This window comes from Ostrinia furnacalis, unplaced genomic scaffold (assembly GCF_004193835.3).
Source record: "Ostrinia furnacalis isolate ACB-3 unplaced genomic scaffold, ASM419383v2 OfSCF1656, whole genome shotgun sequence".
Taxonomy (NCBI): domain Eukaryota; kingdom Metazoa; phylum Arthropoda; class Insecta; order Lepidoptera; family Crambidae; genus Ostrinia; species Ostrinia furnacalis.
This window is the reverse complement of record NW_021131895.1, coordinates 348,754-376,737: the sequence shown is the minus strand read 5'-3', so window position 1 is coordinate 376,737 and position 27,984 is coordinate 348,754. Positions and strand designations below refer to the sequence as shown.

At 40.1% G+C, this 27,984-nt stretch overlaps 1 protein-coding gene across 5 annotated transcripts; it reads right to left on the bottom strand.

Annotated features, from left to right (window-relative positions):
* Positions 1-20: 20 nt before the first annotated feature.
* Lsd-1 (lipid storage droplet-1) lies at positions 21-24,633 on the bottom strand. Of its 5 annotated transcripts, XM_028305374.1 has the most exons (10): positions 14,995-15,237; positions 13,369-13,484; positions 11,099-11,284; positions 9,271-9,451; positions 5,207-5,233; positions 4,435-4,598; positions 3,622-3,803; positions 3,070-3,136; positions 1,135-1,233; positions 21-566 (listed from the first exon to the last, which is right to left on the bottom strand). In XM_028305374.1, the coding sequence occupies exons 1-10, from the start codon at positions 15,176-15,178 to the stop codon at positions 459-461; spliced, it is 1,314 nt and encodes a 437-aa protein (XP_028161175.1). In that variant the 5' UTR covers positions 15,179-15,237; the 3' UTR covers positions 21-458. The 5 variants fall into 5 exon arrangements, 3 of the variants coding, with proteins under 3 accessions (XP_028161175.1, XP_028161176.1, XP_028161174.1); XR_003655935.1 differs by lacking the exons at positions 5,207-5,233; positions 14,995-15,237 and adding an exon at positions 24,499-24,633 and having other exon boundaries at positions 2,985-3,136; positions 4,435-4,625; XR_003655934.1 differs by lacking the exon at positions 5,207-5,233 and having other exon boundaries at positions 2,985-3,136; positions 4,435-4,625; positions 14,995-15,239.
* Positions 24,634-27,984: the final 3,351 nt, after the last annotated feature.

Genomic DNA, 27,984 nt, shown 5'->3' with positions numbered 1-27,984 from the left:
AAATAATAATTTATCACTCAAACTTTAAGGCAGAGATTTTCTTCCAAATAAACGAATAGGGAGTGCGACAAGGGACTATTTTATGTCCTCGGTTGAATCTACTTTTTATAAAAATCCATTCTTAGGCGCTACAGTGATGTCACTTTAATGATATTGTGTAACTTGTTCAAATAACAAAAATACGAATCCAGGATCTGCAATCGTGATTCAATAACAACTCTATAAATAAATTAATTCGTCGGCCAAAACCACTGTAATCAGTGAAGATAAGTTATTGAAATCAAAACAAGCGAGTTTTTTTAAGAATGTCAATTATCTTGATAAAAACTGATTGCTCGAAATATTAGCGCGTTAAAACAGTCTTTACTTGTAATGATAAACGCCTAAAGATGCGAATGACGGTTAGAAAAAAGAACCTGGATCCGTCGACAGTGGCTTAATAATAGTAATTAAATATATCAATTGACTCCATTAATGGCGGCGAGGTCGTCGCGCGCCTCGTACGTGGAGCGCGGGGCGATCTTCTCCCGCTCCTCGTTGCCTGCCAGAAATACGGCGAGGTGTTCCTTGAACAAAATAATTCAAATGATATTGCTTCAGAAATACCAATTGTCATAGACGCAAGGTAAAGAAATATCCTAGGACCACCGACATTTAAAAAAAGTTAATTGAAGATCTTAACTGCAACGATTAACATTAGGTTATTTATAAAGTGAGCGATGTGGCCCTGACTTTCAAAATCAGCAGTATCTATATAGTCTCAAACTCGATAGTAAATGCTTGTAACACGACTTGATAGCTTTTAAACTATGATAAGTACTTACCTAATTACTTTAAAACGCATGCAGCTGACGCTTATGGCAGGTGGCCTTCATCATCAATACTATGAAGTCTCACATCGGTGTGGTCTACTTTTCAACAAGCAGAAGTTGATTAGGCTCCAAGACGTCTGAGCATCCCAAAACCGATCGTACTGTCTACATCGAAGTGCTAAGTTGTCTCCTACGATTTGTACAGACGACGGCATATCAAGCTAAATACTGTAGCATCTTATGTAGTGGTAATAGGGACGATTTTTCCACAAATATGTATAGCTTGGTGTGCTGTCGCCTGTACATTAGTAGTAATACTTACCAAATATGAGTGCGAGGTTTGCTTGAGCTGCTGCAGCAGCGCCGCCAGGCGGGAGCGCCAGCCGCGCATCTCAGTCAGCGCCGCCTCCACCGGCACCGTCTGCGTAATAGCATTTGTTGAAGCTTACAGGTCTACTCCAGCTCTAGCTCTATCCTTATCTCTCACTCAACCTTTATATGAGTGATGGACGTGAGTAAGAGAGAAGGGTAGAGCCGACAGAATTGAGATTTGATTCATCAATGAGATTAACGTGATGGTAATGCCTTGACCAGTAATCATCATTGATACTTGAGTTAGCTTCGTATTTCTTTTTGTTTTTTCTTCTCTAATTATCTGATGTCATGGAATGTGGGTTCATTGACATGAAAGGATTATTAGGTAGAATGGTCCATGAGAGCTAATAGTGATGGGGTGTATGAAAGGTAAAGGTATGAACAGTCTCAATGGTTTTGCAATGCTATGGAATACATAAAGGAATAGTTAAAGTAAGTAACTAGTAAATGGATGCCGGATTGATCGCGTCAACTAAAGCCTAAGCATGTAAATGGCGTGGAGGAATGAGGGGCGACTGACTGGGCTGAGGTGCGATGATGGATAGATGCAGGGTGAAGGCGTGGTGCAGGAGCGCGACAGCTGAGACCGTTGCAGTAGAATAACCGCCTCTGTGGTCTAGTGGTAAGACCACCTGCTTCAGACGCAGAGGTCCCGGGTTCGATTCCCAGTGGGGAGTTTTTTCTGTTCGGTTTGGTTGGTGGTAGGACTTGTTCTAAGTCCGCCTGGCTAGCTACCACCATCTTATCTAAGTCTGTCGCCATAACAACAATGTTAACAGCATCATTGTGTTCCGGCAGTTAGAGGTAAGATAGCCAGTTCCTCCGCGGTTGAGGATTCCGGGTGAAGCTCGCATCGGCCTGATCGTCACTTACCATCAGGTGAGATACAGGCCAAGAGCTTCCTCGTTGTGGATAAAAAAAAAGTTCTAAGGAGCGGATCTACTAAAGTCTAAGCATGTACCTAAATGACGTGGAGGAATGAAGGGCGACTGACTGGGCTGGGGTGCGATGATGGATAGATGCAGGGCGAAGGCGTGGTGTAGGAGTGCGACAGCTGAGACCGCGCCATAATTTGCAGTAGAATAGGTTCTAAGGAGCGGATCTACTAAAGCCTAAGCATGTAATGGCGTGGAGGAATGAGGGGCGACTGACTGGGCTGGGGTGCGATGATGGATAGATGCAGGGCGAAGGCGCGATGCAGGATCATGACAGCCGAGGACTACAGTAGGATGGGTACTAAGATACTGTTGGAAGGTAGGTTCTAAGGCGCGAATCTAAACCCTAAGCATGTAAATGGCGTGGAGGAATGAGGGGCGACTGACTGGGCTGGGGTGCGATGATGGATAGATGCAGGGCGTAGGCACGGTGCAGGAGCTTGAAAGCCGCGGTCGCATCACAGATACTGTTGGAAGGTAGGTTCTAAGGCGCGGATCTAAACCCTAAGCATGTAAATGGCGTGGAGGAATGAGGGGCGACTGACTGGGCTGGGGTGCGATGATGGATAGATGCAGGGCGTAGGCACGGTGCAGGAGCTTAAAAGTCACGAAGGCGTTAAAGATGCTGTAGGAAGGTAGGTGCTAAGGCGCGGATCTAAACTCTAAGCATGTAAATGGCGTGGAGGAATGAGGGGCGACTGACTGGGCTGGGGTGCGATGATGGATAGATGAAGGGCGTAGGCACGGTGCAGGAGCTTAAAAGTCACGAAGGCGTTAAAGATGCTGTAGGAAGGTAGGTACTAAGGCGCGGATCTAAAACCCTAAGCATGTAAATGGCGTGGAGGAATGAGGGGCGACTGACTGGGCTGGGGTGCGATGATGGATAGATGCAGGGCGAAGGCGCGGTGCAGGAGCGCGGGGGCGACGGCGGCGCGCCTGGTCACTACCTTGAGCAGCGCGTCGGCGGCGGACGACAGGTGCCTCGTGATCATCGACAGGCCTTGGCGCACATTCCTGAGACAAAAATAATGTTTTGGATTATTTAATCTAGCCCTGTTAATAAAGTCCCTGTAAACCGCATAAGTAAGTTGAAAGATGCTTCTTCTGTCGTATCTATTTATTTGTTTTAAAACTTATTCACTGGTTGGGTTTTTACTGCAGTGCACAGTGAGAACGAGATATCTCTCGTTAAGGAATAGTCCCATAAAGAACACTTCTAATTCAGAATCGGGTCTCGACCAGAAGGGCGCGCAACCCTCATCACGCATTGGTTCCCGCTGAAAACCAGCGTCTCGGCATGACGTTTGTGTCATGTCGCGATTTTTGCTGAGCGGGCGCCTATTCAGCATATGTTTTTATTTATTTTTTATGTTTACTTACTCTTGCTTTGTATATCTACCTTAAATAATAATTGTGCTGAACAAAGACATTCTTATTCTTATACCTATCTAGAGAAAAAAGCTTTTAATGCTTTTATACCTATCCGTTAATTTCCTCACCTGGGCAAGTCAGTGTGCGTGTAGTTGACGAGGTGCACGAGCTTGCGCGCGGTCTCGCGGGACAGCAGCACCAGCATCTCCTCAACAGTTTCAGGTCGGGCCTGGTTCTCCGGCTCGGGCTGGCTCAGCGACGAGTACAGCTCTTTGGCCTTCTTCCATGCAAGGGCTGGGTCGGTTGCCACCTGGAGAATTTATTGGTAGAGAAGCAATGGCGACAGACAAAAGACTGCCATTGTTTGAGTCATCGTAAGAATAGGCAAGGAAATATTTGTTCTCATAAAGTTTTCAAGTTGATCTCGACCAACTTTAAGAACCTCTGCATAAATGTTTGGTTCTTGTGACTAGATTTTTAAGTGTGAAATAAGCACAGTTTCTACATAAGTATATGATTTGCCAACATTTGGATCTAGGATTGTTTGTTATCCAACATTTACTTAGATGCAGGTCTAGGAATCAGTGTATAGTGGGCCACAGTTCCAAATACCCATTTTCATGTTTTCTCTCGCTCTCATCAAATGCCGATTCTTTGCGATAGAACGAGACAACATGACCGGAAATGGGAACTGCAGTATCTACTACATTTTTCGTTCGTACGTTTGTTTCAGACGAAAGACGTCAACTGCTGGACAAAGGCCTCCCCCAAGGATTTCCACAAAGACCAGTTCTGCGCCGCTCGCATCCAGGCACCTCCCGCGACCTTTACCAGATCGTCGGTCCACTTAGTGGGAGGCCTGCCCACGCTACGTCTTCCGGCTCATGGTAGCCACTCAAGTCACGACAACATTTTTGGCATTAATTAATTACGTGACTTACCAGCTCAGCAACATAGACGAGCACGTGTATCTGCTCCTTGATGGCCTTGGCCTCGGCCAGCGCCTGGCGCGTGAGCCGGCGCTGCAGCTTCCTGCGCAGGCGCGCGCCGTGCTGCACCGCCGCCGCCGCGCACGCGCGTCCGCCTTCCGCCTCGCCCTCCGAGCCTTCCGCGCCCGTCACCACGATCGCCACTGGGCCAAAAAAATTACGAGGGTCTTGTAATTGCTCCCTCCCACACGTTATGATCACTAGGTACTGATTGGGTAAGGCCAGAACAAGTCACTCCCTGACTACCTCCGCTTCACCCTCCGTACCCGTCACTACGGTCGCCACTGGGTCAAGTCAAAAACTCATACAGTACTTAAGACTCGCAGTATAATCAGCAGTTACTTAGCAGCTGAGATTGGCAAGGATTACTCCCGCCCGACAATGATCACTACTGGATGAGGCCAGAACAAAACTCCTGCAATAACTAAGGAGGAAGCAGATGACATTTGCAAGGGTCTTAATCAGCTGCTACTTGCTCGCAAACTGAGATTCTAGATACTCCTCGCGCTTGACAATGATCACTGCTGGGTGAGGCCAGAACAAGTCCCTCCTTGACTGGCGCGCACGCAACTACTAGCAGACAGCAGCTGATGTTTAGAAGGATCTAATGTAGTCAGCTGTTGGACTTTTAAACTGAGTTTCTAGTTGCTGCTCCCGCTTGACAATGACCACCAGTCACCATCGGGTGAGGCCAGTACAAGTTATCAGAACTTGTGNTCCGAGCCCTCCGCGCCCGTCACCACAATCGCCACTGGATAAGAACAGAAAAAGTCACTCACCTGATCAGGACAGGACATATGCGTGAACGACATTGTGCATGTGGATTCGCGCAAAAATGTCTTGGTGGATTCGGATTGGATCACCACTTGGTGGGGCCAGAACAAGCACTCTAATAATGCCGCTGCTAATGCATAACATAAGTAGTCAGTAGGTCCTTTACAACTTTTACTTATTACTACTCCCACCCAAAGAATGATCACCACTGTCTAGTTGAGACACTCCCTATTTATAGGTAAAAGGGCTGATTGTAGTAAACTGCTGTTTGCCCTCCGCTTCGCCCTCCGAGCTCTCCGCGCCAGTTACCACGATCGCCACTGGGCCGGAAGAAATCATACAGTAAGGCCCTCTGATATAGTAGTCAGCAGCTGTGATTGACAAATGACAGGTCTTAATCGCATGGCAGCTAAGCTTCTATTCGTATACAGGTAGTTGCCAGAACAAGTCGTTTTCTGACTACCGCGACAACTAACAAGTCAATTGGACTTATAAACTGATTTTATAGTTGCTGCTCCCGTTTGACAATGACCACCAGTCACCATCGGGTGAGGCCAGTACAAGTAAGGCGTGCGCCCGTCACCACGATCGCCACTGGAGCAGAACAAGACACATTGATTACAACGGTCTTGTAATTGCTCCCTCCCACACGTACTGATCCCACAGGTACTGATTGGATAAGGCCAGAACAAGTCACTCTCTGAGTACCTCCGCCTCGCCCTCCGTACCCGTTACCACGATCGCCACTGGGCAGAAGAAATCACTTACTTAGCAGCTGGGATTGACAAGGATTACTCCCGCCCGACAATGATCACTACTGGATAAGGCCAGAACAAGACTCCTGCGATAACTAAGGAGGAAGCAGCTAACATACAAGGGCCCTCAACGCCCGTCACTATGATCACCACTGGGCCAGAACAAGTCACACAGTAAGGCCCTCTGTATAATGAGCAGTTACTTAGCAGCTGGGATTGACAAGGATTACTCCCGCCCGACAATGATCACTGCTGGATGAGGCCATAACAAGACTCCTGCGATAACTAAGGAGGAAGCAGCTAACTTACAAGGGCCCTCCGCGCCCGTCACTATGATCACCACTGGGACAGAACAAGTCATACAGTAAGGCCCGCTGTATAATGAGCAGATCACTACTGGATCAGGTCAGAACAAGTCACTCCTGCGACAACTAAGGAGGAAGCAGCTGACATTTGCAAGGGTCTTAATCAGCTGCTACTTGCTTGCAAACTGAGATTCTAGATACTCCTCGCGCTTGACAATGATCACTACTGGGTGAGGCCAGAACAAGTCCCTCCTTGACTGGCGCGCACGCTACTACTAGCAGACAGCAGCTGATATTTAGAAGGATCTAATGTAGTCAGCTGTTGGACTTTTAAACTGAATTTCTAGTTGCTTCTCCCGCTTGACAATGACCACCAGTCACCATCGGGTGAGGCCAGTACAAGTAAGGCGTGCGCCCGTCACCACGATCGCCACTGGAGTAGAACAAGACACATTGATTACAACGGTCTTGTAATTGCTCCCTCCCACACGCAATGATCACTAGGTACTGATTGGGTGAGGCCAGAACAAGTCAGTCCCTGACTACCGCGACAAAGAGTAGACAGCTGTCGACATTTGCAAGGATTAAACAGCTGCTGCTTACTTGCCAATCAAATTTCAAGTCGCTGCTCCCGCTTGACAATGATTACCAGTAACTGGTGAAGCCAGTGAGCCGGCACTACGATCACTAAGTACTGGGTCAGATTAAGTCACACACTAAGGTCCGCTGCTAATGTAGTCAGCAGCTGGAATTTACGAGAGCTGACTTCTAAGCATAAACAGTTAAAGGGAATCTACTTATTCAAGTTTTTTTTGCTATGTTATATAACTCAAAGGTCACTGACGAGACTCTATCAACGCACAGCCCAAACCACTAGACGGATCAGGCTGAAATTTGGCATGCAGGTAGATGTTAAGTAGATAGACATAGTCATCCGCTAAGAAAGGATTTTGCGAAACTCTACCCATAGTTAAGGGGGTAAAACGGGATCCACGCGTACGAAGTCGCGGGCGGCCGCTAGTAAGTATATTATGTCATTGTATAAAACGAACGCTATTTGTTAGGTAACTACCTAAAGTACTCGTAGGTGTTTTTAATACAAAATGCATACTGTTTTTCAATAAGATATCTGTGACCCGTGAAGATAAACGGATAGGTGGATTATCGTCAACAAAATAATTATAATTATGTTGACTAAATAATACCTGCTTGCTTACCTATCTCGGAAAAAAAAGAAATAGCCATGTGGATTAATAAATGTAACAATTATTACTTAAGCTCTATAAATAAAAAATGGTGATTCGAGTTTCTTGAACTGGATACCTTTTTATCACTGCCGCCTGTCCGGAAGCAGTGATATAGGTATGGTTATTTATTACATGACAACTAACTTACAACGTGTGAAAGAGCTTATAAAAAGTCATTATGAGATTAAATGAAGTTACATTTTTAGCCGTGTTGTTTCGACGGAATAGCATAGGAGCATACTCGAAAAAGAAATAGATAGTATGTTTATTAAAAGCAAAAATCTGACCTCCATCTCACTCCTCGTCTTGTGAGGAGTGTGGCAACTACCTAGACAAATTTTGCCTCTGGTAAATTTAGTTTGGTAAATCTGGTTGGAGGCTGGAGGCGGTGCTCCTGCAGTTGAAACTAAATGAGCTGATGATGTTGATGAGATGAGCAATATCATTCCAGATTTTGAAAAGAATTACTTGAATTATATCGCCAATGATGCGCTAGCTTCGCCAACTGCTGTTCCGTAAACTTTACAATGCCGTCTGTCCATTGAGCTGGTGGGCAAAAATAAACGTTAGGTTTTTCGAACACCTATCAGTACTTAAGTAGGTAAAACATTATGTAATACTTTATACATGTCTGTACTGTAATGTAATTTACATAAGCTTATTTGTATTGGTAAACACGTTAATTAAGGAATATTTCGATCGCAAGACCGACCTCTGACCATCACAAATTTTACGTTATCGATATATTAAGAGGTGCGAGTGAGTCATGGGTGGCGGATGTACTCGATTTATCGGTTATTCGAATGAGGACGGAGTCTGTCTTGCCCTGCAGACTTGATAGCTAATTTGTCATCGCTAGATAACGTTGAACTCTAAGAGCCTCTTATTAGGTAGCCACAGTCGATAAAATACGCATCTTATTGGTTTGTGATAGAGACTCGTAACAATAGTTAGTTATGGCTTGCATTTGAAGTGTCGTGTGGTAATTGGCAATTAGACAGGAGCGCAGACGCGGGAGTAGCGGCCGGGGCTGCGAGTTATCACATGACCTTGTTTTATTTATTGCACGAACCAAAGTTCCGTTTTCGGTGCATCCAGCAGGTCAGGCGGCGATAAGCTGTCAGTCGTCGCTGTGTGGGGCTCTCATAGAAACGGTTATCAGAGAAACGGCTTATTTATTGCACTGCTAACTAGCACTTCAGCAAATTTATTTGTTTATGTTACCTACTTACATTACAGTCGTTAGACCACCTATGATTAAGTAGTCCAATAATTTTCTTTTCGTTCAATTTCATGTAATCTTTATTCATGGAAATGAGCGATTTATTCATGATTCTTGACAAGTTTGAAACTCTAGATAGTAAGCAGATCATGAGGACTGTCGAAAGATAACAATGTAGATATGGTGGTAGCTGATAGCCAGGCGAAGTTAGAACAGACCCTAGCCCTACCACCCACCTAACCGAGAAGATTTTATCCCCCCAGGGGAAAACTCAGGTCCTCTGGGTTTGAAATTAAGCAGATTTTTTTCCCCACTAGGAATAAAACCCAGGTAATGGTAAAGAGTAAGACCTCTGAGTCTGAAAGAGGTGGTTCTTTTTTAATTAACGGCTCTGAGTATAAGCCCTTAAATAAGCCGGTCGTTGTGGAACAGGTGTGTCTTACCACTAGACCTAGATAACATTGTCTTCAACAGCAGTGACTCACCGTCATTGGCGTCCTGGTTGTCAGGCGGCAGGTACTTGTCGACGTACTTGTCTGCGGTGGTGAGCGCGCGGTCCAGCGCGGTGGCGGTCACCGCGGTCACGCGCGAATCCAGCACGGCTGTCCCCAGCTGCTTCACGGAGTCCGCGCGGCGGAGCACGAAGCGCCGGGTTTCGGAGTACATCTGGACAATAGCAAACTCGTAACAGAAGCGGTTTCGCACTACCTCCGATAAAAAGACAGAAATCCATCTAGTGCGTATCATCATCATCATCATTTCAGCCACAGGACGACCACTGCTGAACATAGGCCTCCCCCAATGACTTCCACATCGCACGGTTGGTAGCGGCCTGCATCCAGCGCCTTCCAGCTACCTTTATCAGGTCGTCGGTCCACCTTGTGGGTGGACGTCCCAAGCTGCGTTTTCCGGTACGCGGCCTCCATTCCAGAACCTTGCTGCCCCATCGGCCGTCAGTTCTGCGTACCATGTGCCCTGACCACTGCCACTTCAGCTTGCTAATCCGTCGGGCTATCTATCGTCTAGTGCGTATACTACCACAAAAATAGCTCTTTCTACGCTACGACTACACTCTGGACCTCTGCTCTGGACCATATTTTTTCACGGGGTGCGTGTCACGTAGTACCCAGACCCGTCGCAGAAATTAAAATTCATCATTTCAATTTCTGCCTAGCCGGGAATCGAACCCGGGATCTCGCGGCACAGTAGTCCGTTTTTTAAAACCACTACTCCAAACGGCTGACAGAAAATGCCGAGTTGGAAAAAGAGGTCGTCCCGAACAATAACTACGAATATCGATGCAGACATCATTAATTTCATGATTAGATTCGGAAGCATGTTAAGTAAAAGTTGTGAAACTTTTTTAAGCATTTCCGATTTCATACGTTTCGCATTGAAATGAACTCGAAAATTCCGCATTTCTACCCACTTTTACTTATCACTAATTTCTTATTGTACTGACATTGATGAAAGTGCGTCATTCATGTTTTACGTTAGATTGTGAATGTTTATTTTTGTAACAACAGCGTGGTCTTATCGTGCAAGCTCTTGAGTCCCGATATTTCCATTCGGAAGTGAATCTTTTATCTGGCCTTTCTTACGTTAAATGCGTGACAGATTTCATGATCTGAAGCAGTTAAGATCAGATTTTCTCGTAGGATGATATCATCTAAGTAGTTAATAGGAAATTAAGATAACTAAGTGGAGAAAACACGGAAAGATTAGAATGATCTTACAGACCTTTCATTGTTTATAATTATAGATTAGTAGGTAGTTACAACCTATCCAACAGTAGATTTTACTAGAAGATTATGCATCTATTATGTGAATAAATAGTGATAACTTTGTTTTGACCAAAATATTCAACAAGTCGAAACAACAAGTCGTTATCTGAAACCAACCTGAACAAGAAATTTTTAATTAGCTAAGATTTATGGACTTTGTACACCTACCTACCTACCTTCTGCTACGAGTAAAGTTCCCGTTTGGCCACAACATAAAACATGTTGGGAGCTTATTTAGTAAGCTTAAAATTAGTTGCAGAGGTGGTGGTCAGTAAGGGAGTAGTTACTTACCTGTGGCGACTATACCTACTCATCTCATTAAACTTTTTACAAACAGTATTTTTTACTAACAATCCCGTTAACCCCTGTGGTAAGCTAAATGTGCATGTAGGTTTTACGAGTGAATTCACCACAACAGTTGGGCGGCGGATTAGCGAACTTGTATATTCCTCGGATCACGAGTTGGCCAGTCCGTCCTCTTCACTTCGCCTATCGCTTTGAAACTTGGCTAAACTGATCAGATACTCACATCCTGCGGAGGCAGGTAGATCGAGGGCACCCGCTCGCCGACGATGTCCAGGGACTTGCAGAGGAACTTGTCGAGCTGGTGGATGGGCGTCTCGAACAGCATGACGGCCGGCCGCGCCAACTGCGCGCCCTTAGTCAACGAGTACTCGCCCATCGATAAGTACCAGCGAAAGATCGGGTTGGACTCCTGGGAAATTCAAATTAAATAATAAATCTTTATTTTACTCACACAAAAAATGGAACAAATTACATAGTGAACCCTAAAAAACAAGTTCCACGTCAGGGTACGAGTATCATCAAAGAGCTGATCATTTTATGTGCCGAAAATCAAAATATTATTTTCAAATTAAAATCTTAACACATTTACAGCAAATTAATAATAGGCCAGTAGAATTAAACACAAAAATGCATTAAATCGGAAATAATTCCTACTAAAGATTTTGGACGTGGAGAGGGTCAATAGTTAAAATACACATATTATCTACTTTGCCGAACATTTGCACGAGAACGGTTTGTCCAAAACATATGAATTTGGTCTTATTTAATACAGGATTAAATGCCCTTCAACCGTCAGGAAGACCACTTTTCGATAGGGTAAGTCCTTTACGCGGTATAACCGGAAAACCGAAAAAGCGCCCCTTTAGGGGGCCCCCACCACTTAAGCACAACTCCGTCGAAGTCGAAAACCTAGGAGAGTCTTAATGGGCAACCAATGAAGCCATTAAAGCAATAAAATCTTTTGTAGGAATTATTTCCGATTTAAAATCTAATTGTACTGGACTATAAGTATTTGCGTCAAAACATATCCAACTAAGTAAAATGGAATATGAAAAGCACTTAAAATTAGTTGGACTTCAATTAGAAAATTAGACGTACGTAATAAACGATATTGAATATGGCTGAACTCCTGGGCAGGTTATAGTATACTTAGGAATTCCCACGGGAACGGGAATTAGCGGGAAAATCCTTTTGTATGAAAAATCTAAACCGCTTCAGTTAGACGCTTGAAATTTGGCATGCAGCTATCTTAGTAAACTTAAAGCTTAGTTACAACAGGATATTGCAAAATTCCCACGGGAACGGGAGTTAGCGGGAAAAAACATTTGTACGAAAAAATCTAAACCGCGTAAGATAGATGAAGGGGGTAAAAAGGGATCCACGCGTACGAAGTCGCGGGCGGCCGCTAGTTTATTAATATTTACCTTTCATCATCATCATCATTTCAGCCACAGGACGTCCACTNCCACCTATAAACATCCTATGAATACATAGTCAATTTGATCAAGATTGAACAAGTTTGAGATTTTAGGTATGTAGTTAGATGATGAGGTCGGGGTACTGACGAAACACCTACAACAAAGTACTTTGATAGATAGCCAGGCGAACTTGGAACAAACCCTATTACCCTACCCCTACCACAAACCTAACCGATTTTGTCCCCCACCGGGAATCAAACCCGGGACCTCTGAGTTTGAAACTAAGCAGAATTTTTTCCTCCACTGGGATTAAAACCCGGGGACCTCTGAGTCTGAAACAGGCTGTCTTACCACAGAGTGGTACTAGATTGTCTTCATAAAAAAACTAATTTATTTTTCCAAAAAGGTAAGCTTTAAAAAAGCACTTTTACACTTCCCAGTATTAACCCTACCACTGCTTCGGGACAATAAACAGGCCAGTGCTGAGAAGAAGCAGCACAAGAAACTCGTCACTATTGTCAACCTTCAACACGAGTAACAAACTCACCGTCATTGGCGTCCTGGTTGTCAGGCGGCAAGTACTTGTCGACGTACTTGTCTGCGGTGGTGAGCGCGCGGTCCAGCGCGGTGGCGGTCACCGCGGTCACGCGGGAGTCCAGCACGGCTGTCCCCAGCTGCTTCACGGAGTCCGCGCGGCGGAGCACGAAGCGCCGGGTTTCGGAGTACATCTGGACAATAGCAAACTCGTAACAGAAGTGGTTTCGCACTAACTCTGATAAAAAGACAGAAATCCATCTAGTGCGTATCATCATCATCATCATCGTTCAGCCACACTGCTGAACATAGGCCTCCCCCAATGACTTCCACATCGCACGGTTGGTAGCGGCCTGCATCCAGCGCCTTCCTGCTACCTTTATCAGATCGTCGGTCCACCTTGTGGGTGGACGTCCCACGCTGCGTTTTCCAGNCGTCCACTGTTGGTAGCGGCCTGCATCCAGCGCCTTTATGAGGTCGTCGGCCCATCTTATGGGTGAATGTACAACGCTGTGTTTTCCGGTATCCTACGTTTTATTACCTTTATCGTGTGATAAATCTTCTCCGTAACGCCGATTCCTGACTCCACGATGGGAATGGCGGCCACCCTGGACATCGACTCCAGCCTAAAGGCAGGTTTTTGGTTTGTGACAGTCACTGTAACAAAAAAAATGCTAATTAAGTGTTGCATAGTGATACCGACTACGTAATTTTTAACACCTGTAATATGTAATTTACCTATGTTCCACGAATAAACGAATTTATATTTGATTTGAATTGGTTTAACCAAAAGACGCTCACTGCTGAACAAAGACAATCCCAAATGTTTCGAACTCCTCCTATATTCTTCTGATTAAATTCGTTGCGGGTTCCAAAACGATTAGCTACCTTCACTGGTAAGGTTTGAGTTGGAGACTAAGTTGTAGATCCTGCCTATAGGTACATGAGTTGTAGTGGTAGAAAAGTGTGGTGGGATAAGCCCCATAAACTGCAATGGCATGTGCAATTTCTTTTACTAATTTCCTCAGGTCTACTACTACAGGTACCTATTACTGTGAGTACTACAGACCTGAGAGCATGAATGCGATCCTTTGAGTGCTGACTGAAACTTCGAAGGGTCATTATGAAAAATCTGTTAAATCCTGAAAAATCCCAGCTCTTGTCTGTTACTCACTTTTCCAGTGTGACTTTTTTAGTTTTTCTTAACATTATACATTAATGAAAAGTCTTAATGAAAATATCTTAACTTGCACTTCGCAAAATGTATTGTTACTCATAAATTAGATATTGTAAGAGCACGCAACGTGACGCAACCTATAAATAACGCAATTACTTATATCACTGTTATCATTCACTGCCCGTTTTATTTTTAATGAAACTATCGATTGTTTTTATATTTACCAGGTATAATGTAAGCAACATCAACAACATCAATATACCTACCTACCTGTGATAACAGCATGGCTTCAAGAACATTCAAAATACTTTAATTGATGGTGGTTATCAATCTCCTTTTTAACCGACTTAAAAAAGGAGATTCTCAGTTCTATGTCATTCATATCATAAGACTGCATTTGAGTAAGCTTATTGAAACTTTGTTAGATATTTGAACGAATTAACGAAAGTTTTTGTGTCAAAGCAAAGTAACTAGTAATTTCTCCAAAAAAAATATCAAGCAAAGAAATATTTTTATTTTATCCCAATCCCAACTAATCCCAACTAATATTATAAATGCGAAAGTAACTCTGTCTGTCTGTCTGTCTGTTACGCTTTCCCGCTTAAACCTCGCAACCACCGATTTTGATGAAATTTGGCATAGAGATAGTTTGAGTCCCGGGAAAGAACATAGGATAGTTTTTATCCCGGTTTTTGAAACAGGGACGCGCGCGATAAAGTTTTTCTGTGACAGACAAAATTCCACGCGGGCGAAGCCGCGGGCGGAAAGCTAGTTTCCAATAATTTTAATAAAATGAAGTTTTATTCAAACTTTTCATTAATTTAGTATTAAATAGTAACGACCTAAACTCCTGAAAACTCGTAATTAGGTTCCTAACGGCATTCTACAACGCGGCTATGTTCGTTTCAGAGCCTAACTTGATGAAATCTAACAAAAAAGTACATGAAAATCTAAAAACCGAAACTGCTGAAAACTCGTAAACTTTTTTACCTTTTTCCGGCAATCCTTGGCTTTTGCTAACTGCTTGCATGTACGCCTCTGCCCTTTGGGCGATGGAACTCTTCACCTTTTTGTTCACCCCGAGGGTGCACGTCCCGTTAAAGGATTTCTTGTAAACCTCTCCATTTTCCGCCATTTCAGAAACGGTTATTTTCGCGCGATATTCAAATGACATTCGATTTAATTCTTATTTTTTATTGACTGCACGAGATGTTTACCCGATTTGACTACGCCGTGAACTGATTGTTCGTTTTGTTTAATAAATGGATTAATTGCTGTAAAAGGTTATCTATTAGTTTTGAGACGACCGAGACGGAGGTAAACTATAGAGACATCTTATAATTAGGTCATCATTCTAATTAGAATATGACATAAGTAAAGTATATTTTATCGCTTGAAGGCCCCTTGAGGTTACTATTGAACACCCGAGAAAAAGATATTGTTGATAGAGGCGTTGACACCATCAGTTCATTTATACCTTATAAGTGTTATCAATAGACGATTCCATCTGTTTAACTGTTGCAATGAGGGCTATCGTTTTAGCGCTCACCAGTTAGCGCCACTGTAGAGTAAGGTCCTGTCACTTGCTAGTAGCGAAGACAGTGGCACCAACTGGTGAGCGCGAAAGTGGTAGGAGGACTATCGCATTTGCACTCATCAAGATGGCGCCACTGTAGAGTAAGGTCCTGTCAATCGCCAGGGGTGCCAACTGTTAAGTATAAAAACGATAGCCCTCATTGGTCAAATGCAATTGCAACTGAATCTATAGTAGATTAGACAAGAAAGTCTTATTGAAATTATCTATACTTATAATAAATCTGTAGAAAGGTCTATTCTGTACATGAAATATATTTTCAAAATAACTATCAGGGGGTGATTAGTGATCGATACTGATATCAAAAATGCAATCAGTAAAATTTTTGTCTGTCTGTCTGTCTGTCCGTCTGTATGTTCCTTATAGAAACAAAAACTACTCGACGAATTTTAACGAAACTTGGTACAATTATTCTCATACTCCTGGGCAGGTTATAGTATACTTAGGAATTCCCACGGGAACAGGAATTAGCGGGAAAATCCTTTTGTATGAAAAATCTAAACCGCTTAAGTTAGACGCTTGAAATTTGGCATGTAGGTACCTTAGTGAACTTAAAGCTTAGTTACAAAAAGTAATTCTCCTAATTCCCACGGGAACGGGAATTAGCGGGAAAATCCTTTTGTATGAAAAATCTAAACCGCTTAAGTTAGACGCTTGAAATTTGGCATGCAGGTACCTTAGTAAACTTAAAGCTTAGTTACAACAGGATATTGCAAAATTCCCACGGGAACGGGAGTTAGCGGGAAAAAACATTTGTATGAAATGTCTAAACAGCGTAAGATAGATGAAGGGGGTAAAACGGGATCCACGCGTACGAAGTCGCGGGCGGCCGCTAGTACATAATAAACAACTTAAAAAAATCGAACTGCCTAAGGCTGGAATCGAACCCACGACCTTTAGATTGCCGGGCGACTGCTCTTCCATCTTAGGCAGTCACCGCGACCCCAATCACTGCGACTTTTGATAGTTTTAGATTTATGTTTTTTTTTACATTTTATAATACATGAGTTAAATGACTATTACTCTTAAACTAAACTGATGTATCTAACCGCTATAGTTTTCCTTGAAAGTTCATGAAAAGCAGTATTATTAAGAATTTTTCCAGATTTTTCAAGCCAACGGTTTAGTTTTTAGAGGGGGTGGGGACGCCCTAGGTACTCGAACAAAAATTGGCACTTTAAACTTTCATATTTTGCAAACGGATCCCTAAATCGAAAAATAGCCTTAGAAATCCCTAAGCCATTTTAAAAGACATATCCAACGATACCCCACACGATGGGATAGAAGATGAAAAAAAAAATCATCCCCACTTTACTTGTAGGGGTTACCCAAAAAAAAAATTTTTTTAATTTTATTTTATCGTTTTGTCGGCGTGATTAATATACATATCTCCACAAAATTACAGCTCCCTAGTGCCAATGGTTTCCTAGCAAAACCTCGGACAGACAGACAGAGACATATCGAAACTATAAGGGTTCCTTGTCCAGTCCAGGACTAAGGAACCCTAGAGCGTTCCTAAAGGGACCATAATTTTTTTCCAAAATAAACTGGCTCAGTAACTACAATAAAGTAACCGTCACTCTACAGCAGTGTTTTTCAACCTGTGGGTCGCGACCCCCCGGGGGGTCGCGACCCCCCGGGGGGTCGCGAAGCCTCTATAGGGGGGTCGCGAGAGGTCGTAAAAACTACTTCAGTAAAGGAAAATTCTTATAAAGATAGATTAATCCGAAATCTAATTATGCAAATGTTTTATGGATTAAAGTATTCGGTCCCTACAAACATCTTTGCAACATTATAAAAGTCATGGAAAAAAATCGCGAACGGTAGGGGGGTCGCCAAAAATTTTTTCATACTAGGGGGGTCGTGTCATGAAAAAGGTTGAAAAACACTGCTCTACAGGGTTCGAGCAAGGAAAGTGAATTATTTTTAGGGTTCCGTAGTCCTGCAAGGAACCCTTTTAGTTTTGATACTAGCAAATGTCGTGTATAGCTATAGCTGGAGTGCAAATTTATTTGATGTACCCTTTTTAATAAATTATAAATAATAATAATAAATAAATATCCTTGGACATTTTACACTGCGTTTCTAGTCCCAAACTAAGCAAGGCTTGTACTATGGGTCTATGGGTACTACTAGACAACGGATATAAACACACTTTAATACTTTTTTTTTGTAAATACATACATAGGTATATTATACATAGAAAACACCCAGTCCAATACAAACAAATATGTTCATGCACACAAATGTTTGTACTGTGCGGGAATCGAACCCGCAACCTCCGGAATAGTAGTCCGTTTCGAACCACTACACCAAACGGCCGACAGAGTTTTTGTTATCTAAATTATTTATAAAAACTAATAAATTGTATTCTGTTGCTGTACCTAAATAAATAAATAATAATATGTCTGTCTGTCCGAGGTTTTGCTTGGAAACTATTGGCACTAGAGAGCTGTAATTTTTTTGTGGAGGTATGTTTATTATTCACGCTGACAAAACGGTAAAATAAAATTTTGAAAAAAAAATTTTTTTAGGGTGGCTCCCTACATGTAAAGTGGGGATGAATTTTTTTTTCATCTTCTACCCCATCGTGTGCGATATCGTTGGATAGGTCTTTTAAAATGGCTTAGGGGTTTCTAAGGCTATTTTTCCATTTAGGGATCTGTTTGCAAATTATTAAAGTTTAAAGTGCCAATTTTTGTTCGAGTAGGGCGTCCCCCCTCTAAAAACTAAACTGTTGGTTTAAAAAAATCTGGAAAAATTCATGATAATAGTGCTTTTTATGAACTTTCAAGGAAAACTGTAACGGTTAAGATAGATTACTTAGTTTAAGAGTAGGTAATAGTCTTTTAACTCATGTATTATAAAATTTCTTACCTAATAAAAATTTAAAAAAAAGTGACTTTAGATGAAAAAATTGCTTGCTTCTGAAATATATTGTGGTAACGACGGGCTACTACGGAACCCTGACTGCACGTGGCACGACACGCACTTAGCCAATCTTTATTTCAATTACAATGCAACCAAAAATCTTAATTTATTTTAAAAAAGTTTTTATTTCGAATTATTGTGTAATTATTTTATACGCAACCTTGTAGGTAGGTGTTTAGTTCCCGGATGCGTTCGATATAATCACACTTTGGACCTTTATCACTCAATTGTGAGTCAAGTCTCAAGACACAAGGCGGATAGCCGATAAAACTTCCGACCCAGCTAGATAAGTAAGTGTGTTAATTAAAGAGGAATATAGGTTAATCTTTACTTCCGGGAATACAGAAAAAGTATGAATGAGAATGCCTTGAAGAGTTCACTTTTTAAATTTTGATGTATAAATATTACGTTTATTAGCAGAAACATCTAGATTTTTTGACGCGATATAATGTTGAAAATGATTTTCACGATGTTTTCACGCAGCATACCTTAGAAGGAAAAGGGAAAGATAAAGTATTTAAGACCCATATCCGCGTTTTCACCATCAATCCCTAATTTTTAAGTGATCCCTATGGTAACACATACAGGAATTTTGTTTTCATAGGGGTCACTTAAAAATTAGGGATTGATGGTGAAAACGGGCATTAATGTATAATGTCCCTTCTTGTGCTTCTATGATCTGAGGACACGATACATTTTAAGGGTCTTAAAATATTTATCTTTCCCTTTTCCTTCACCACTTGGGCAAAAACTGGTTGAAATAAAATCATTGTCGTTGTTTAGAAATAGCAGCTACTAGTACTAATTAAGCAGTAAGGCAAGTATGTGGTAGATTTAACTACAGCACACTATTTGTGAGTAATTTTGTATGCCAACATTTGAAATCATTGGTGAGAAGGTATAAAATTAAGTAAGTTTTTTAGAATTTTATTTAACTTTTGACATTTTTAAGTAAAAAAAAATGAGCCTGTTTGGTGATAGTATACTTACTTGTGTAGGTATGACGAATTATTTGGTGATGTGTCGTCNAAAGTGCGTCCGTTGCGGGCGCGTCCCATTTAATGTCAAATAACTCCGTTTACTGGTTATTTACGAACACAAACTTTAATCGTTTTGATAGTCAATAAACATATCTAGATATAATATTAGGTAACGTGTTTTCTGGAACCTGTTATTATGTCTTTTATGAAAGAAAGAAAAATAGGGCGGTAATAGGATACAAATTTTGGGGGGTCGTTAATAGGCGCACTTACGTTACACTAGCATGTTTCGAACTCCTCCTATATTCTTCTGATTAAATTCGTTGCGGGTTCCAAAACGATTAGCTACCTTCACTGGTAAGGTTTGAGTTGGAGACTAAGCTGTAGATCCTGGCTATACAGGAGTTGTAGGGGTGGAAAAATTCAGTGGGTTAAACCCCGTATACACTGGCATGTCCAATTTCTTTAACTAAATTCGTCAGGTCTACTCTCAGGTCCGTAGTACACAAGGGTTGACGCGATCCTTTGAGTGCTGCTGACTGAACCTTCGAAGAGTCATTATGAAAAATCTGTTAAATCCAATTCTTGCCTGTGACTCACTTTTGCCAGTGTAATTTTTTTTAAGGTTTTTGTTTGAAATTAAACATTAATGAAGACTAACTTGCACTCGCAAAATGTATTATTACTCATTAATTAGATATTGTAAGAGCACGCAACGTGACGCAACCTATAAATAACGCATTTACTTATATCACTGTTATCATTCACTGCCCGTTTGTTTTATTTTTAATGAAAGTATCGATTGTTTTTATATTTACCAGGTATAATGTAGGCAACGTCACAGAATAATAATAAATACATCAACAACAGCAATATACCTACCTACCTGTGATAACAGCATGGCTTCAAGAACATTCAAATACTTTAATTGATGGTGGTTATCAATCTCCTTTTTAAACGACTTAAAAAAGGAGATACTCAGTTCTATGTCATTCATATCATAAGACTGCATTTGAGTAAGCTTATTGAAACTTTGTTAGATAATTGAACGAATTAACGAAAGTTTTTGTGTCAAAGCAAAGTAACTAGTAATTTCTCCAAAAAAATATCACGCAAAGAAATATTTTTATTTTATTTCCAATAATTTTAATAAAATGAAGTTTTATTCAAACTTTTCATTAATTTAGTATTAAATAGTAACGACCGAAACTCCTGAAAACTCGTTATGTTCCTAACGACATTCTAAGTACAATGCGACTATGTTCGTTTCAGAGCCTAACTTGATGAAATCTAACAAAAAAATTCATGAAAAACTAAAAACCGAAACTGCTGAAAACTCGTAAACTTTTTTTACCTTTTTCCGGCAATCCTTGGCTTTTGCTGACTGCTTGCATGTACGCCTCTGCCCTTTGGGCGATGGAACTCTTCACCTTTTTGTTCACCCCGAGGGTGCACGTCCCGTTAAAGGATTTCTTGTAAACCTCTCCATTTTCCGCCATTTCAGAAACGGTTATTTTCGCGCGATATTCAAATGACATTCGATTTAATTCTTATTTTTTATTGACTGCACGAGATGTTTACCCGATTTGACTACGCCGTGAACTGATTGTTCGTTTTGTTTAATAAATGGATTAATTGCTGTAAAAGGTTATCTATTAGTTTTGAGACGACCGAGACGGAGGTAAACTATAGAGACATCTTATAATTAGGTCATCATCCTAATTAGAATATGACATAAGTAAAGTATATTTTATCGCTTGAAGGCCCCTTGAGGTTACTATTGAACACCCGAGAAAAAGATATTGTTGATAGAGGCGTTGACACCGTCAGTTCATTTATATTTTGTGTTATCAATAGACAATTCCATCTGTTTAAATTGCAACTGAATCTATAGTAGATTAGACAAGAAAGTCTTATTGAAATTATACATATAAACAATTTAAAAAAATCGAACTGCCTAAGGAGGGAATCGAACCCACGACCTTTAGATTGCCGGGCGACTGCTCTTCCATCTTGGCAGTCACCGCGTCCCCAATCACCGCGACTTTTGATAGTTTTAGAGTTTGATTTTTTTACAACATACAGGATTTGTAACGTTTTTAGTTTACATTCGTGTTATGGATGTAATACTTCTGAATCAGTTAGGCCTAGTATTCATCTAATAATAATAAAAAAATCAGGCATGTACCTTAACTATTCTCGCCACAGTAACCTAAAAAGTACCTAAGCATAGTTTAAAACAATCATAACTCGAAAACTATCAAAAATCGCGGAATATACATGGGGATGATTCGGGTAACTCTAGTGATGCTCTACCTCTGGGCCTCGCCTTGACACTTCTTTTTGGGACACCCTGTATGTTTGTAAGACAATAAGTTGTCATAGATTTATTGACGAATGGTGCTAACTACTCGTAATCCCAGCACACTAAACCAGGGTTCATTTCAATTTCCTGATGTTTTGATGACTGTACCTACTTAATACCAAAAATTAGCCAAGTGCGTGTCGTGGCACGCGCAGTGTAGGGTTCCGTAGTTGTCCGTCGTTAACACAATATATTTCAGAAGCAAGCAACTACTTCATCTAAAGTAACTTTTAATATTTTCTTTTAAGGAATTTTCACTAGTTAAGAAATTTTATAATACCTGAGTAAAACGACTATTACTCTTAAACTAACTGATCTATCTTAACCGCTATAGTTTTCCTTGAAAGTTCATAAAAAGCACTATTATCATGAATTTTTTCAGACTTTTCAAGTCAACAGTTTAGTTTTTAGAAGGGGGGGGGGCGCCCTACTCAAACAAAAATTGGCACTTTTTAAACTTTAACATGCTGCAAACGGATCCCTAAATCAAAATATGGTCGTAAAAACCTCTAAGCCATTTTAAAAGACCTATCCAACGATACACCACACGATGGGGTAGAAGAAGAAAAACAAATTCATCCCCACTTTACATGAGCTTCCCTAAAAAAATTTTTTTTACAAAATTTTATTCCATCGTTTTGTCGGCGTAATTAATACACATACCTCCACAAAATTACAGCTCTCTAGTGCTAATAGTTTCCAAGCAAAACCTCGGACAGACAGACATATCGAAACTATAAGGGTTCCTTGTCAGGACTACGGAACCCTAAAAAAAGTTACTTAGGATGAAAAACTTGCTTGCTTCTGAAATATATTGTGGTAACGACGGACAACTACGGAACCCTACACTGTGCGTGGCACGACACGCACTTGGCCAATTTTTATTTCAATTACAATGCAACCAAAAGTCTTAAATTACAGGTACCTAATTTAAAATTAATGAAGTTCTTAAGACCAGAATAACGTGTCTTTTTAAAAAAGTTGTTATTTCCAATTATTGGGGAATGGTGTCAAATAGTCTTTTATAATCTATTTTTATTTTAAACTTATACGCAACCTTGTAGCTAGGTGTCTAGTTCCCGGATGCGTTCGATATATCACACTTTGGACCTTTATCACTCAATTGTGAGTCAAGTCTCAAGACACAAGGCGGATAGCCGATAAAACTTCCGACCCAGCTAGATAAGTGTGTTAATTAAAGAGGAATATAGGTTAATCTTTACTTCCGGGAATACAGAAAAAGTGTGAATGATAATGTCTTGAAGAGTTCACCTTTTTAAATTTTGATGTATAACTATTACGTTTTTAAGCAGAAACATCTAGATTTTTTGACGCGATGTAATGTTGGATAATTGGATTTTCACGCAGCCTACCTTAAAAGGAACAGGGAAAGATAAAGATTTTAAGACCCTTAGGCCCGTTTTCACCATCAATCCCTAATTTTTATGTGATCCCTAAGGTAACACATATAGGAATATTGTTTTCATAGGGGTCACTTAAAAATTAGGGATTGATGGTGAAAACGGGCATTAATGTATCATGTCCCGTCTATGATCTGAGGACACGATACATTTTAAGGGTCTTAAAATCTTTATCTTTCCCTTTTCCTTCACCACTTGGGCAAAAACTGGTTGAAATAAAAACATTGTCGTTGTTTAGAAATAGCAGCTACTAGTACTAATTAAGCAGTAAGGCAAGTACTTATGTGGTAGATTTAACTACAGCACACTATTTGTGAGTAGTTTTGTATGCCAAAATTTGAAATCATTGGTGAGAAGGTACAAAATTAAGTAAGTTTTTTAGAATTTTATTTAATTTTTGACATTTTTAAGTAAAAAAATGAGCCTGTTTGGTGATAGTACCTACTTGTGTAGGTATGACCAATTATTTGGCGATGTGTCGTTNGTGTCGTCGCGACGCCATCTACGATTCCACATTTAATATGGTGAACTGATAAATATGTCTACATTATATTGAACTCTTGAACTGTTTATGTAATCAATCATCTTGCATAACAAAGTAGTTCGAAAAATATGAGTACCTATTAAGCAATTTATTTTTTTATTTTCTACCTGTGCTAATTTATGTGAGCCATGTCATGCAATTAATGGATATCAGTTTATTGTATCTAAGTACACCACTAATAATACTAGGTAGGTACTTACTCATTCTATGTATGTTAATGTAATGTTTTCTTTTGAAAAAAAGATAAAACTAAGTATTGCAACTTTATGAAGAAAAACACTGCAATACTTAACTGTAGTAATTTAACCTCTTATTCCTCATATAACTAACTGAAGATATTAAAAAAATGACGGTAGTTTCGTAAAATTTTTAATAACTTTAAATGCAGGTAATCTTTTTATTTTAAGTTAATGAAGAAAGAAAGATATAAGAAATAATAAAAACCAGTATATTGTAGTCTAATAATACCTAAATATATCAGAATAAGCAAAAGAAACACAAGACTAGATGCCGGTTATAAAAAAAACAAGGTTATTAATAACCTTGATATCTCTAGTCGGGTAATTAATGAGATAGGGTTAATCTTTTTTCTATAAACAACGTTGAATTAACTGGCTAACGTTTCGTAAAGTAAAAAAAAAACATTAAAAGGTACTCACTCGTGATAAGGGTGCGTTGATACCGAAGCGCAGGCGCACAGAACACTGACTGAGCAGGCGCGCGCGCGGACGGCTCGCTAGCGAGCGATGCGGACTTTGTTTTGTTTACTACAAAGCGGGTGATTGTCATGCATGCACATGCAATCACGCAATGCGTTTAGGCTTAGATGTTAGAACGTTTAGCTAAGGCTATTTATTTAATTAACATGCCACTGATCAGGCGTAGCTAAGTGAACAAAAGCCCTGGTGCAAAAAACTGGGGCCAAAAATAATAATTCTTATTTCAGCCATAGAATATCCACCGCTATACATTTTAGCTCACCCAATCATTTATTTGTGTCGTGTAAATTTATTTTGTGACCAACCTAATTACTCATTTGTAGGTAAAGTAGGTAAGTATTTAGCCTAGGCGCAGACCACCGACTTTTAGTTGGCCGATAGTTGGGTCCGATTCTAATTTGTATGAAGAATCGGCCGATGCCAAATCGGTGTAATGTGCGCACTTTCATACTTACATGTCCATACTGATTAACAGCCCGACCCAACTATCGGCCGGCAAAAAGTCGGTGGTCTGCGCCTAGACTTACATTCTTCTACCAAAGGTGGGATAATATTTAGCTTATCATTTTCATAACACCCGCGGCTACTAAAAATAAAATGTGAAGGTGATAGTTTGTAAATTGATTATAAAATAAATAATTGACATCAACATAATTATTTATTATGAGGTAATGTAAGGTATACCTACATACCTAGATACAAATATATTTAACGGATCGTTGCTGCTTGCAGCTATACATTATGTTACACTAAGAGACATTGCGGTGGTCATGAATAATAATTAACGCTTAATTTTTGATTGAAAATAAGTAAATTAACTTATAAAGTTTAAATAAGAAAATGTTCCGTTATACTCGAATACTAATATATCTTTAGCTCATTATAAATGAAATGTTAAATTTCTTATAAGTATGAAGTTCTTTAATCCTAAACTAATGCAAAAAATGTACCAGTCTATATTTTATGTATAGTGAGAATAATTTATTCATTTCCTACTTTGACAATTTATTTATTTTATTTTTTTCTTTATTAAGGATACAAACAGCATGAATTGATCAATAATAAAACAATGGCCAATAATAAAAACAATTGAAACAATTCAACGGTCATTTTATTTTCCATGTCCCCGTAGCTGCTTAGTAAACGGCGTTCAAAGATCGCGCACGTGAACCGTCCGGTTAGGAGTGAAAGAGTGCGCGATACCCCCCTCCGGAGATAATAATTAATAAACACCCGCCAATCGGTAAGGTTACGCTAACTTCGGTTTAAAATTGAAACAAATAACAAAAAAAGCCAATAAAAGTAGAATAGAATAACGTTTATTTTGCTGCCACATGGAAACACATGGGAATACATAAAACAAACAGTCAACATTACAGAATCACTCAAAAAAAATTAAATTAACTGGGAAAATTACTGAGGCGGCTAAAGTGTTAAACTAAAACTAATTTATCAATTCTATGCCAGTATGGTTGGATGTTTGAAGGACTTAACATAGCTTGAAAATTATAAATAACTTGAAAAAATCGAACTGCCTAAGGCGGGAATTGAACCCACGACCTTCCGCTTGCCGGGCGACTTAACATAGCTTATTTTATACACTAAACACACTATCATTTTGCAATACTTAGACAGTTAGGTTATGCGATTAAACATTCCTGTGAATTAAATAGGTCTGTTCTTTAAATTAATAAGAAAATCTTACCCACTAACTAGCTAGTAAGCTTACTTTGTATTTTTTATTTGTTTCATGAACTCCTTGGACCCTGAATAAGGCAATAAAAACAATGATTATATAATTAGGTAAAATATTGCATGAAATTAATTATTATGGAAGCAATACTTATTGAAATTTAATTTGTAGTAGTTACTTTGAACATTTTTCGTCAGTACGATGGTTCGTCAGTGCCAATTATTATATTGATGACATTTTGATTAAAGTAAATACCTTGTTTACCTATTTACTAACGCAATGAAACGATGGCCTAGCCCTTATGGTTTCAAACAACGACCGATCCTGTGCTGCCGGCCATCCAGGTGCTTGGATAAATCGGTACCTAACTACCAAGTGATCTACATCATCCACCAGATATGCATTAAATTGGGATCCACGATCCCCATTTTACGTAATGGGGCTCTATAGCTAATCGTACTTTGTATTTAATTTGATTACCTATACATAATATTCAAAATTATTTACCCATGTATGTGTGTACTTATTTTCAAATAAATGTTAAATACCTAATGTGAAACACTCCGATTGCAATCAATGACGAAGCGTCTATCTGTACGCTTACGTTATTCCTTCTTGAATCAAGCTATATCTAAAGTATAAGCCGTGGATAAGCATTTTTTTGCATAATAACAATAATACGCATAACGTCCATAAATATTGATTTAGGTATTTCCCCTACTCAATACTCGTTGCATTATATTAATACAGGGCTATAAAATCATCTAGTGATATACATATCGCTGCATTCACTTCTAAAGGTACCTACTACCCCTTTCACGAATACCTGCATGTGCTTATTGTTCCTATAACTAATTTTCATTGCCAAAACCTACCTACTTCAGTGGATTTCATGTTTCGACTGAGGTATCGAAATGCGAACGGTTTTTCCGCGACTACCAACTTAGCACATGTAGAACCAAGTAATTAATTTGGAGATAATTTAGCTAACTTAATTCGACAGGGAAGCAAATCAAATCATTTTTTTTTCAGTACTTAGGCCCTTTCAGAACGCGTACACGTCCCAAATATAGCTTGCCCTACCACACCTTTGGGAAATCATTTGGGCTGGTGCTGTTCAACTGTTGAATCCAACTCAAACCCCAAGCTGGATGCCCTGTCAAGTGGAACCAAGGACGACACTCATCACGCTAAAAGGAAATTAAATCAGATTAATTGATAAGTTTTGGCGATTATAGACACTTTTATCAATGATAAGTTATCGCAGCAGCAGGAAGAAGAATGATCAAAACCTTATTTAGGATACTTTTTTCCAGAATTTGATCACAATATAATCATATTATTTACTAATTACTTTCCAGTAAGTTTCCACTTTTCCAGTAAATGATAAGAAGGCTCATTGAAGCCGGGATCGATTAATACAAATTAAAATTGCAACATTAATTACATTTAAAAAAACACAAATTACTAGATTTGTGTCAAATAGGTAAACGCTGCGTTTTATAATCGTAGCAAGTCTACGACTACGAGTAGGTTCCTACTACGACTACGACGGACCGTAGCTGCGTAGTCCGTAGTTGTAGTAGGAACCTATTCGTAACTATGCGCCGTAGTTAGACCGTAGCCGTAGCCTACTACAGCTGCTACGAACTGCTTTGAGTTAGTTATTTAATAGTTAGTTAAAAACACTGGTATTTTTAGCTTCTTTCTCTTTTCAATAATTTAAATGTTTA

Excerpts from the sequence above, each read along its gene's own strand:
- Lsd-1 (XM_028305374.1), bottom strand. The coding sequence starts at position 15,178 with ATGTCATTTGAATATCGCGCGAAAATAACCGTTTCTGAAATGGCGGAA. Across the intron at positions 3,137-3,621 it reads ACGCACACTGACTTGCCCAG|GAATGTGCGCCAAGGCCTGT; the intron begins GTGAGGAAATTA and ends TTTTTGTCTCAG. Across the intron at positions 1,234-3,069 it reads CCGCCGACGCGCTGCTCAAG|ACGGTGCCGGTGGAGGCGGC; the intron begins GTAGTGACCAGG and ends GCTATTACGCAG.